We start from the raw sequence: 13,807 nt of genomic DNA on the forward strand, positions 1-13,807 counted from the left end.
ATAAATCAAATACAAACTACGGCAGACAAGTATTATCAGCAGACAAGATCAAACAGAATAAAAAATATCAGAGCTGGAGGACAAGATTGAGAAGTTATTGCACAGAATCATAAAGAAAAAATGAATACACATGAATACAAAATACAAAAACTCTGGGACACAATCAAAAGACCAAACCTAAGAATCCATGGGGTAGAAAAAAGAGCTGAAACACAAACCAAAGGAAACTTATTCATTGAAATCATAGCAGAAAATTTCCCAAATCTATGTAACACTATAAACACAGGAGGCATCTGAACTCCAAATAGACATGACTAGAAAAGAACAACCCATGTAATATAATTAAAATGCAAACTAGAAAACAATGAAACAATACTGAAAACTGCAAGAGAAAATGCCAGCTTACATATAAAGGTAAACACATTAAGAATCAGCTTAGACCTCTCAGCACAAACCCCAAAAGCCAAGAAAGCATGGAGCAATGTAATTAAAGCTCTGAGAGAGAATGGCTGCCAACCAAGAATACTTTATCCAGCAAAGCTGTTCTTTAGCCTTGATGCAGAAATAAGATCTTCCAAGACAAGGACAAGCTAAAGCAGTTCATATCCACCAAGCCTGCATTACAAAGAATACTCAAAGGAATAATTCACACAGAAGAGGATGAAAAATATTTACATATAAATACAAAGGGCCAGGAAAGAGTAAAACTCAAAAGGGGAGCTGACGAACACACAAGAGATAGGAGTGTAGCAAGGATGATCACCTCAGTAAACAAGCAAAACTCTTAGCTCTCATAAGCACATGCCGCAGAGTAGCAGGATACAAAAATCAATATTCAAAAATCAGTAGACTTTCTATACACAATGAACAGTCTGAGAAAGAAATCAGGAAAACAGTGTCATACACAATAACTTCAAAAAAATTAAAACACCTAGGAATAAATTTAACAAAGGAGGTGAAAGACCACTAAAGAAAGAAATCAATGAAAACATCAGAAGATGAAAGGACATCCCATGTTCATGGATCAACAGAATCAATATTGTCAAATTCCAATGACATTCTTCACTGAGATAGAAAACTCAATACTGAAGTTCATATTGTTGGGTCTGAGACCTAAGACAGATGAGTGAGTATCCCATCCCCCCATGGAGAGCACTGTGATTCCTGCATCCTGAGAAGGAGTTGTAGACCTGCATTCCTGCACCCTGAAGAGGAGATACAGGGTCTGGTAGATCTGCCACAAGGCTGATAAACAAAATGCTCTCAAGATTGTTTCCCCTCCCTCATAAGGGGCAAATGAACCAGTTCACCTAAGATAGCCCACAAATCCATGGCCAATGAAAAGAGCTCATCTAACTCTTCCCAAACCCAGAGTTAAAACGTCCATGAAAACCCCAGCCTTCACCTGAGCATTGAGCTACTGGTTTCCGGGCTCCACTGCATGCTCTAGCTGTAGCCTTTCCTTTCTAATAAATCCTACTTTGCATACTGGGTTTGGCTCACCAATCAGCTGCTTTACAAGCCAGTTCTCTGGCCTGTAAAGGCAAGGACCCTCGACACCAGCCCACCAACACTTCAAACTGGCATGTAACATTTTGGCAATGCCTGAAGGGACATTTCTTCTGGATCAAGATTGGTATGACTTGAGCACCAAACCAACAGGGGCATGCCTAAGGGACAACCATGAGTGTCCAGTGCCCTGCTGGATGCTCCTGCTGGGGGAAACCCCTTGCTGGAGCCGAAAGCAGACTTCCTTGTGCTGCTTGCCCTGTCTCTCTCTCTCTCTGTTCCTGCCTTCCTGAGGAATTTCCTGTCATGGTAACAAGCCAACAGCTCCTAGCCAACTTTGGCCTCATGGCAAGTCCGGCTCTGGGGATGCTTTTGCTCCCTCCCTGCGAGCTGAGACTGAGCCTGAGGTTTATTCAGGTACATCTCATGTTATGTTGGAGGAAACCTGATTGGTTGTGGCACTTGTCAACTTTTTGTCTTTTCCCTCCACCTTGTCTGTCATCTCTGTCTTCCTTCCCCTCCCTGGGCTTACTGGGACCCTGGCCTCCCATAAAAAACTCATACCATGGTACCTTATAACTTTCTTAAGTTACTCCCACACCTAGTTTGTCAGGCCTTTCAGTCCAAAGCAACTTTAAATCAGCTGCTAGGCACTGGCTCAGGTAAAGGCCTTCAGAAAAACTGTGTCTGTGCCACACATGCCCTAACTCTGCCCCACAAGGGGAGAAGGGAAAACAAACAGGCACACTCACACACAGGGGTGCCAGCCCTGGGGTGCAACAGTAACTCCTGCCATAGCTAAAATAATCCATAGAGAGGGCCCGGCAGGCACCCAAAGCCACCAGCCATACATGGTGGCAGCTGGGACCCTCCACCACTCCCCCTACAAGGAATGAGAGGAAAAATAAACATTTGCAGGCAAACATACATGAGGGGATTGGTGACAGGCCACAGGGTCAGGCCTGAGCAGACAGGGTTGCTCTTTCTGGACATGTGGGAGGGGTGGCACTGCTTTGCAAAGACCCCATTCCCAGCCCCACCTCATGCCTCGGGCCTGACTGACCCAGTCTTTGGAAGCCAATTGTTATTTCAAGGTTATGGTCCCCCAAAACACTAATGTAGCCTTCTGGGCATTAATGTAGCAAAAAATGGGCATTACTGTGGTTTCTGAACTTCTCATTTAAAATTTCCTAACTTTTTGCCTCAGCATAAAAATTTTTCCCTCCAAATATTAGCACTAGTCATCCCTTGTGGTACTGTGATTGCCCTGGGACACTCTATGAATACACTTCTCTAACCTTACAGGTGTCCCTTTAAAGAGGATGCCTGCTTCTGACTAAAAGGCAGGATCCTAGAGTTTTCCTCTCACTGCAACAGTCAGGTGGCCTAATCTGATACAGTCACTTTCTCCAGTCCTGGTCACAGGATGGCAAAGGAAGTCATGAGACAGGGATGCCTGCTCTCATTATTTAGGTCAATCCCCAGATGGGATGCCCATTAAAGGGGAGCCTGACAAGTTCATGTAGGTTGAACCTGCCCCTTCCAGTCTTCTGGCCTCAGTATCCAAGGTGTCTCTGTTGGCCTATCTATTGAAATGTTGGAAGGACTTTGAATCTCAAGAAAAAAAGAAAAAAAACCCTTCATCTTTCTTTGTACTGAAGCTTGGCCTTAGTATCTCTTAGGTGACCAAGAGAAGTGGCCTTCACAAGGTTCCTTAAATTATACCATAATCCAATTAGACCTTTTCTGTAAAAGAGAGGAAAAGTGAACTGAGGTCCCCTACATACAGCTTTTCCTTTATCTCCAGGACCACCCAGAATGGCTCCATAATCACTATCTAGGTACTCAAACACTGGCCATTCTTTGTAAGCCACAGGATAAACATGGGGAAGGAGGACCAGAAATGCTCCTTATCAGTGACAAGGCTCCCACCCCTACTGCTCCACCCTGTGCCCTACCTTCTAAGCCACCCTAATATTCAGAACATCCTCTTCAACATGGAAAGGTAGGAAGAGAGTGATCCCAGTTATCAGATATAAGGGAAATTAAAAAAGATCTGGGTGGCTATACTGATGCCGCCAATACATCCAAGCCTTTATCTCTGTGATCCAAACTTTTGAATTGGCATGGAAGGATATTATGCTTCTGCTAGACCAGACTCTTTTGTCATTAGAAAAGCAATGGTTCCTGGCCCAGGCCACTCAGATTGGAAACAATTACCATCTACAATGAGCCCCAATACCCATGGTACCTGAATAAATGTGCTTATACCCACAGGGGCACAGGCAGTCCCCTTGGCAGATCCACTTTGGAATCAAAATGATGAGGAGGATGAAGAGCATTGATGCCACTTCATCTATCTTATTGTGGAAGGGCTAAAAATGGCCAAAGTCAAACCTCCAAACTATTCCCAGCTGACCATATGACAACAAGGTTGTGAAGAAAACCCTCTTACCTTTCTACAGTTTCTTAAGGATGCTATCAGAAAGCATACCACAGTGGACCCAGAGTCACAGGTGGGAGAGGTTCTCCTCAAAGATAAATTTCTAACTCAGTCAGCCTCAGATAACCATAGAAAACTCCAAAAGTTTGTGGCTGAAGGGGAAAAACCATCAATTAATGCAGCTAGCCATGTCTGTGTACTAAAACCGGAATGTTATTAAAAAGAAAGAAAAAGATAAAGAAACACCATGACCTCATTGCAGCTCTAAGGAATGCCCCACCTGACTTGGGCCTACATCTCTGAGCTTGCTACCATTTTGCAGAGGAGGAGCACTTCCTCAGAGAATACCCAAAAGGGGGACAGCCTGGGAGACAGCCATGGCCCCCACGAGGACCCTGCCCTCTCTATAAAGGTAATTGCTGAAAGACTATGTACTCCTGTCTCCAGATGGAAGGTGGGGTACCACTTCCTATGGATTGATGGGTCCTGAGGCCTCCTTTCCAGGCTCTACTTCTTAGCATCAATGTTGAGGAGCCTCAGGCAACCATAATGGTAGAGAAGCAAAAGGTCATTTTCCTCCTAGACAGTGGAGCCCATTTCTCTGTCTTTCCATTTTCTCCTGGTGCCCAGTGCAATGACAAGTTTATCATTTGGGTCATATCGGGCCAGGCTCTAGAGCGCTATTTTACTCAGCTTCTGACCTGCTCTTGGGGAGGCCTCCACTTCTGTCACTCTTTCCTCATAGTCCCTGAAACTCCAGTGCCTCTGCTGGATGGGATTTACTATTTCAACTAAAGGCTCAAATTCTACTTCTCCCAGGCGACTATCTCTGCTGCCCCCTTCTTCAGGAACAAGTAGATCCCACAGTGTGGACTGATGGAATGACTAAAGGGCAAGCCATAACAGCACCCCCAATTCAAATAAAATTCAAAGATCCCTCACAGTTTCCACACCAAAAACAGTATCCTCTCAAGCCTGAGGGATGAAAAGGCCTCTTACCCATCACAAATTCTTTAAAAAACAAAGGCTACTAATTAGTTGCTCCAGCCCCTAACTCCTATTCTTGCTATTCACAAGGGGCCAAACAAATGGATGTTTGTTCAAGACCTCTGGCTCATTAATGAAGCAGTCATTCCCCTCCACCCAATTATTCCCAATCCCTATACTCTATTAGCTCAAATACCTTTAAAAGCCCAATATTATTCTGTACTAGATTTAAAGGATGTCTTCTTTTGCATTCCTCTGCATCCTGACAGTCAGCCTCTGTTTGCCTTTGAAAATCCCACAAACACTTCACAACAACTAACTTGGACAGTTTTGCTATGGGTTTAGAAACAGCCCTCATCTTTTTGGACAGGCACTAACAGAGACTTATTAGATTGGCACTACCCAGAGGCCACCCTTCTTCAATATGTTGATGACTTACTTCTGGGCAGAGCCACAGAACCCCTCATCTCCAGGGCAAATGAATCCCTTTTAAACTTTCTGGCCTCCCAGGGATACACAGTCTCTAAGGAAAAGGCTCAATTACGCCTCCCTCAGGTCACCTACCTAGATATGATCTTAAAGGGACAGACTTGCTCCCTGAGTCATGAACGAATCGATCCAATCCTCCGTTTCCCACTCCCCCAGATCATAAAGCAGCTTAGAGCTTTCTTGGGAGTTACAGGATTTTGCAGAATCTGGATCCTTAGATATGCAGCCCTTGCCAGACCACTTTTTATGCTCCTACTAATATTCTTATTTGGGTCTTGTAAAATCAATGCTCTTTCCAGATTCATATCTCAACGGGTCCAAAGGATCAAACTCCAGCTCTTAGTCAAGGAATACCCACCTCTGCCTATGCATGAGTCCTCCATCCTGTTCTATGGGGGCCCCTGGAAACTACATGGGTCAACCCTTGAGACAAGTACCACCTCCTCTATTCCCCCCTCACCCTATTGTCAGCACAAAGCAGCTAGATGAGTCATTGCCCCTCTCCCTGACAGCAGCTGGCTACTTGTCTCAGAGGGGAATTTGTTGGGTCTGGAGACCTAAGGCAGATGAGTGAGTATCCCATCCCCCCATGGAGAGCACCTGCATTCCTACATGCTGAGAAGGAGTTGTAGACCTGCATTCCTGCACTCTGAAGAGGAGATTCAGGGTCTGATAGATCTGCCACAAGGCTGATAAGCAAAATGCTCTCAAGATTGTTTCACCTCCCCCATAAGGGGCAAATGAACTAGTTCACCTAAGACAGCCTGTGAATCCATGGCCAATGAAAAAAACTCACCTAACCCTTACCCAAACCCAGAGTTAAAACATCCATGAAAACCCCAGTCTTCACCTGAGTAGTGAGCTACTGGTTTCCAGGCTCCACTGCATGCTCTAGCTGTAGCCTTTCCTTTCTAATAAATCCTCCTTCATATACCAGCTTTGGCTCATCAATCAGCTGCCTCACAAGCCAGTTCTCTGGGCCTGTAAAGCAAGGACCCTCAACAAAGGCCCGCAACACTTCTAACTGGCACATAACAATATGGAAGCACAGAAGACCTTGTGCCTTGAGTAACCAAAGCAATTGCAAAATAGAAACTCTGAAGGTATCACAATACCTGACTTCAAACTATATTACAGAGCCATAGCAAGAAAAACAGCATGTACTAGCACAAAAACAGAGACATGAAGACCAACAGAATAGAAGACCCAGATACAAATGCAATGAAGATACAGCCAATTGACTTTTGACAAAACAGCCCAAAATATGCGTTGGAGAAAAAACAGCCTCTTCAACAAATGATGCTGGGAAAACTGGATATTCACTTGCAGCAGACTGAAACTAGATCCCAGTCTCTCACCTTGTACTAACATCAATTCAAAGTGGATTAAAGATCTTAATGTAAGATCTGAAATGGTGAGCTGGGTACAAGTGGCTCCTATCTGTAATCCTAGCTACTTGGGAGGCAGAGTTCAGGAGGATTGTTGTTCGAAGCCAACCCCAGGCAAATAGCTCTAGAGACCCTATCTCAAAAATACCCAACACAAAAAAGGGCTGGCAGAGTGGCTCAAGTGGTAAAGCCTAGTAAGTGTGAGGCCCTAAGTTCAAACCCTAGTACCACCCAAAAACCCCCTCCAAAACCAGGGAATTCACTGATCACATAGGCACAGGTAATAGCTTTATAAATAGAATTTTAATAGCTGAGCGCTGAAGAGAAAGGATTGACATATGGGACTGCATTAAACTAAAATCTTCTGCACAGCAAAGAAAAAGATGACCAGATTGAAGAGACAGCCTACAGAATGGGAGAATCTTTTCCAGGTATCTATCTGAAAAGGGACTAATAACCAGAATATACAGAGAGCTCAAAAAACCTAACTGCTCAAAGAATCAACAGCACACTGAATGAATGGGCAAATAAACTGAACAGACAATTCTCAAAAGAATAAGCACAAGTGGCCAATACATATATGAAGAAATGCTCAACATCTTTGACTATAAAAGAAATACAAATCAAAATGACAGTGAGAGTCCACCTCCCTCATCAGAATGGCTATCATCAAGAACACAAACAACAACAAATATTGGTGTGGCAAGGATGTGGGGAAACAGGAACCCTCATACACCGTTGGTGGAAATGTAAATTAGTACAATCACTATGGAAAGCAATGTGGAGGCTCCTTAAAAAACTAAAAATAGAACTACCATATGATCCAGCAATACCACTCCTAGGGATGTACCTAAAGGAATGTGAACCAGGATATAACAGAGCCACTTGCACACCCTTGTTTATTGCAGTGCTATTCAGAATAGCCAAGCTTTGGAACAACTCAGATCCCCACAACTGATAAATAGATTAAGAAAATATGATACACACACACACACAGAGTGGAATATTATGCCACTATAGAGAAGCATGAAATTATGTTGCTTGTAGGTAAATGGATGGTATTGGAGAACATCATGTTAAGAAGTAAGCCAGGCTCAAAAGGTCAAAGGTTGCATGTTTTCCCTCATACGTGGAAGCTATGTACAAAAAATGCATATAAGATCTTATAAATATATATACATAAATATATAGAGAGAACATAATTGTATTAACAGGTCTATCTGAGGGAACTATTGGGAGGTGGGCGAGGGAAAGAGAATGTTAAAGACTGAAAAATATTGAAACATTGCATCTGTATATGAAGACAATGTAACATAATATGCTGAAAGCTGTTGAATAATAGTGGAGCAGTGCAATAGAGAAAGAGTAAGTAATAAGGAGGTTAATTTGATTAAAGCATGATACATATGTGTATATATATATATATATATATACTTACATATATATCAATCATATATATGTGTGTTTATATATATAATATCAAGGTGGAACCCATTTGAACTATCAATATACACTTAAAAGATATGAAGGACAGGAAAGTAAAACAGGTCCTGTCTGGTGGTGGGTACCAGTGAGAGAGGGAGGGCATAAGGAGAGGGTGAAGAAAGGGGAATACTGTGGATGCATTTTGTATTCATGTATGAAAATAGAATAATGAAACCTGTTGAAATTGTTCTAATTGGGGGAGGTAAGGAGAGGGAGGACATGGAGGGGATGAGTCTTATTAAGATATATTATGTATGTATATGTACATTTACACATATGTAAATGTCACAATGTATACCCCCATACAACTACTACATGCTAATAATGTTGTTGGCAGCACTGGGGTTAGAACTCAGGGCCTCATACTTGCTAGGTAGGTGGTCTTACCACTTGAGCCACTCTGCCAGTCCATAAATTTTTTAAAAAAGAAGTCATTGTGAAATCTGGATGGTGGCATACACTTGTAATCACAGCTCAAGGGAGGCCGAGGCAAGAGGATCAAGGAGGATCTACATAGTGAGACCCTGCCCCCACCAAAAAAAGATAAACTGATTTCATTTGTTCTGTGATCAGCCAATTTTCACCTAAATATAATAGCCTTTACAAAACACTGAGTAGTATTTTATTTTAAAAAATAAGTTAACTACCATAATATAGAAACATCTAGAATTTTATTGGGAGGAAGTCAGTAGGTGGTGATAACATCTGTGTCTTTAGGAGGGTAACAAGTCTTCCAAATCCAAGAAAGGTGCAATTATCCCCCGTAGTTCCCACACTGTGCGGCACCCTAGCGTGCTAGAGAGCTCTCTTTCAAAGATAAAGGTGACACCCACAAACAGAATATAACATGCAAGTCCAGTGATGATGAGGAAGTGAAACGTGGTGAAAATCTTCAGTGCATGCTTCCTATGAGGAAAGGAAACATTAGTGTTAAGAAAATCCTGAGATGGGCCCAAACTAATAATCCCAGCTTCTCAGGAAGCAGAGATAGAGAGGGTCACAGTTCAAAGCCAGCTTGGGCAAAAAGTTTACAAGACTCCATCTCAATCAATGGCTGAGTACGGTCATGTACAACTGTTATCCTAGCTATGTGGGAAGCATAAATAGGAGGATTATGGTCCAGGCTGGCCCTGAGCATAAAACAAAACCCTATCTCAGAAATAACCAAAGCAAAAAGGACTGGAGGAGTTGCTTAAGTGATAGAGCACTTGCTTGGTAACCACAAGGCCCCAAGTTCAAATCCCAATAGTGCCCAAAAGAGGAAGATGGAGAAAAAAGAGAAGAAGAAGTAAAAGAAAATCCTAAAGTTACTGGGGCATGGTGGTGCCCATCAGTAATCTCGCTGCTAGGGAATTAGAGGCAGGAGGATCTTGAGTCCTAGGCCAGCCTGGGCAAAGTTAGCAAGACCCTATCTCAAGAACAAAAAAACAACAAACAAACAAAAAGGGCTGGGTGTGTAATTCAAGAGGTAGAGTGCTTGCCTAGTAAGTATAAAGCCCTGAGTTCAATGCCCAGTAGTGGAAACAAGACAGGAAGAGGAGAAGGGAGGGGAGGAAAGGGGACAGAAAGAGGATAGGTAAAGGAGGAGAGGGGAAGGGACAGAGAGGTGAGTTAGAAAGAAAACAAAAAGAAAATCCTGAAGAGAACCACATTGATAGGATGCCTGGCTATTCCAACCAGGCAGCTCTAAAACTCTAAGTCATTGATCTTCTCCTGATCTCACTTTGTCTATGTAAAAAACTGAGCTTGGAGTAGATGAGTACTGAGTCCATTTTTGAATTCTCAGATTCTGTAGCCACAAAACAATGAATCCCCGGATATGGTGGGACTTTTTTCTGAAATACCCTTGTCACATTTGAGCAGGTTATTCAAATCCCTGCCTCACTGGTGAGGTGTGCATGCCTATTTGAGGGCATGAAACAGTAGGCAGTTAGACTTTCTTTAAGACACAGACTACAGTGTAATGAATGGAATTAAGCTCTCTTTGTCACCATTCTTGTCTGGCACCAGACTTCTCCATAGAAAGTAACCTAAGCCTCTTCAAATCCTTGATGATTTCCTGCTTGGCTGTACCTATGGGTGTATTTTATTTGTTTGATTTTAAGTCCTTCTATTATTATTATTATTTTTTTCATTTTTCTTTTATTATTCATATGTGCATACAAGGCTTGGTTTATTTCTCCTCCCTGCCCCCACCCCCTCCCTTACCACCCACTCCACCCCCTCCTGCTCCCCCCCTCAATACCCAGCAGAAACTATTTTGCCCTTATCTCTAATTTTGTTGTAGAGAGAGTATAAGCAATAATAGGAAGGAACAAGGGGTTTTGCTGGTTGAGATAAGGATAGCTATACAGGGCATTGACTCACATTGATTTCCTGTGCGTGGGTGTTACCTTCTAGGTTAATTCTTTTTAATCTAACCTTTTCTCTAGTTCCTGGTCTCCTTTTCCTATTGGCCTCAGTTGCTTTAAGGTATCTGCTTTAGTTTCTCTGCATTAAGGGCAACAAATGCTAGCTAGTTTTTTAGGTGTCTTACCTATCCTCACCCCTCCCTTGTGTGCTCTCGCTTTTATCATGTGCTCATAGTTCAATCCCCTTGTTGTGTTTGCCCTTGATCTAAAGTCCACATATGAGGGAGAACATACGATTTTTGGTCTTTTGAGCCAGGCTAACCTCACTCAGAATGATGTTCTCCAATTCCATCCATTTACCAGCGAATGATAACATTTCGTTCTTCTTCATGGCTGCATAAAATTCCATTGTGTATAGATACCACATTTTCTTAATCCATTCGTCAGTGCTGGGGCATCTTGGCTGTTTCCATAACTTGGCTATTGTGAATAGTGCCGCAATAAACATGGATGTGCAGGTGCCTCTGGAGTAACAGTCTTTTGGGTATATCCCCAAGAGTGGTATTGCTGGATCAAATGGTAGATCGATGTCCAGCTTTTTAAGTAGCCTCCAAATTTTTTTCCAGAGTGGTTGTACTAGTCTACATTCCCACCAACAGTGTAAGAGGGTTCCTTTTTCCCCGCATCCTCGCCAACACCTGTTGTTGGTGGTGTTGCTGATGATGGTTATTCTAACAGGGGTGAGGTAGAATCTTAGTGTGGTTTTAATTTGCATTTCCTTTATTGCTAGAGATGGTGAGCATTTTTTCATGTGTTTTCTGGCCATTTGAATTTCTTCTTTTGAGAAAGTTCTGTTTAGTTCACCTGCCCATTTCTTTATTGGTTCATTAGTTTTGGGAGAATTTAGTTTTTTAAGTTCCCTGTATATTCTGGTTATCAGTCCTTTGTCTGATGTATAGTTGGCAAATATTTTCTCCCAGTCTGTGGGTGTTCTCTTCAGTTTAGAGACCATTTCTTTTGATGAACAGAAGCTTTTTAGTTTTATGAGGTCCCATTTATCTATGCTATCTCTTAGTTGCTGTGCTGCTGGGGTTTCATTGAGAAAGTTCTTACCTATACCTACTAACTCCAGAGTATTTCCTACTCTTTCTTGTATCAACTTAAGAGTTTGGGGTCTGATATTAAGATCCTTGATCCATTTTGAGTTAATCTTGGTATAGGGTGATATACATGGATCTAGTTTCAGTTTTTTGCAGACTGCTAACCAGTTTTCTCAGCAGTTTTTGTTGAAGAGGCTGCTATTTCTCCATCGTATATTTTTAGCTCCTTTGTCAAAGATAAGTTGCTTATAGTTGTGTGGCTTCATATCTGGATCCTCTATTCTGTTCCACTGGTCTTCATGTCTGTTTTTGTGCCAGTACCATGCTGTTTTTATTATTATTGCTTTGTAATATAGTTTGAAGTCAGGTATTGTGATACCTCCTGCATTGTTCTTTTGACTGAGTATTGCCTTGGCTATTCGTGGCCTCTTGTGTTTCCATATAAATTTAACAGTAGATTTTTCAATCTCTTTGATGAATGTCATTGGAATTTTGATGGGAATTGCATTAAACATGTAGATTACTTTTGGGAGCATAGACATTTTTACTATGTTGATTCTACCAATCCATGAGCATGGGAGATCTCTCCACTTTCTATAGTCTTCCTCAATCTCTTTCTTCAGAAGTGTATAGTTTTCCTTGTAGAGGTCTTTCACATCTTTTGTTAGGTTTACACCTAGGTATTTGATTTTTTTTGAGGCTATTGTAAATGGAATTGTTTTCATACATTCTTTTTCTGTTTGCTCATTGTTAGTGTATAGAAATGCTAATGATTTTTCTATGTTGATTTTATATCCTGCTACCTTGCTATAGCTATTGATGATGTCTAGAAGCTTCTGAGTAGAGTTTTTTGGGTCTTTAAGGTATAGGATCATGTCGTCTGCAAATAGGGATATTTTGACAGTTTCTTTACCTATTTGTATTCCTTTTATTCCTTCTTCTTGCCTAATTGCTCTGGCTAGGAATTCCAGTACTATGTTGAATAGGAGTGGAGATAGTGGGCATCCTTGTCTGGTTCCTGACTTTAGAGGGAATGGTTTTAATTTTTCTCCGTTAAGTATAATGCTGGCTGTAGGTTTGTCATATATAGCTTTTATAATGTTGAGGAACTTTCCTTCTATTCCTAGTTTTCTTAGAGCTTTTATCATGCAATGATGTTGGATCTTATCAAAGGCTTTTTCTGCATCTATTGAGATGATCAAGTGGTTTTTGTCTTTGCTTCTGTTAATGTGGTTTATTACGTTTATTGATTTTCGTATGTTGAACCACCCCTGCATCCCTGGGATGAAGCCTACCTGGTCGTGGTGAATAATCTTTCTGATGTGTTGCTGAATTCAATTTGCCATTATTTTGTTGAGGATTTTTGCATCAATGTTCATTAAGGAGATTGGCCTATAGTTCTCCTTTTTGGAGGTGTCTTTGCCTGGTTTTGGGATAAGTGTAATAGTGGCTTCATAAAATGTGTTAGGCAGTTTTCCTTCCCTTTCTATTTCATGGAACAGTTTAAGGAGGGTTGGTATCAGTTCTTCTTTAAAGGTCTGATAGAATTCAGCAGAGAATCCATCAGGTCCTGGACTTTTCTTTTTGGGGAGACTCTTGATTGCTGCTTCAATTTCATTTTGTGTTATAGGTCTATTCAGGTGATTAATTTCCTCTTGGTTCAGTTTTGGATGATCATATGCATCTAGAAATCTGTCCATTTCTTTTAGATTTTCAAATTTATTTGAATATAGGTTCTCAAAGTAGTCTCTGATGATTTCCTGGACTTCCATGGTGTTTGTTGTTATCTCCCCTTTTGCATTCCTGATTCTACTAATTTGGGTTTTTTCTCTCCTCATTTTAGTCAGGTTTGCCAGGGGTCTATCGATCTTGTTTATTTTTTCAAAGAACCAACTTTTTGTTTCATAATTCTTTGTATGGTTTTTTTGGTTTCTATTTCGTTGATTTCAGCTCTTATTTTTATTATTTCTCTCCTTCTATTTGTTTTGGGATTTGCTTGTTCTTGTTTTTCTAGGAGTTTGAGATGTATCATTAGGTCATTGATTTGGGATCTTT

The 13,807-nt window shown here is 41.5% G+C and overlaps 1 protein-coding gene across 1 annotated transcript in view; it reads right to left on the bottom strand.

The window, feature by feature from the left end:
• Positions 1-9,014: 9,014 nt before the first annotated feature.
• The window catches only part of Smco2 (single-pass membrane protein with coiled-coil domains 2), a 29,671-nt gene continuing 24,878 nt past the window's right edge, over positions 9,015-13,807 (bottom strand). The window contains exon 8 of the mRNA XM_074084845.1: positions 9,015-9,207. Coding sequence (XP_073940946.1) covers positions 9,015-9,207 — 193 coding nt within the window. The remainder of the gene's footprint in view (positions 9,208-13,807) is intronic.

Source organism: Castor canadensis, chromosome 8 (genome assembly GCF_047511655.1).
Source record: "Castor canadensis chromosome 8, mCasCan1.hap1v2, whole genome shotgun sequence".
In the NCBI taxonomy this organism is placed as follows: Eukaryota; Metazoa; Chordata; class Mammalia; order Rodentia; family Castoridae; genus Castor; species Castor canadensis.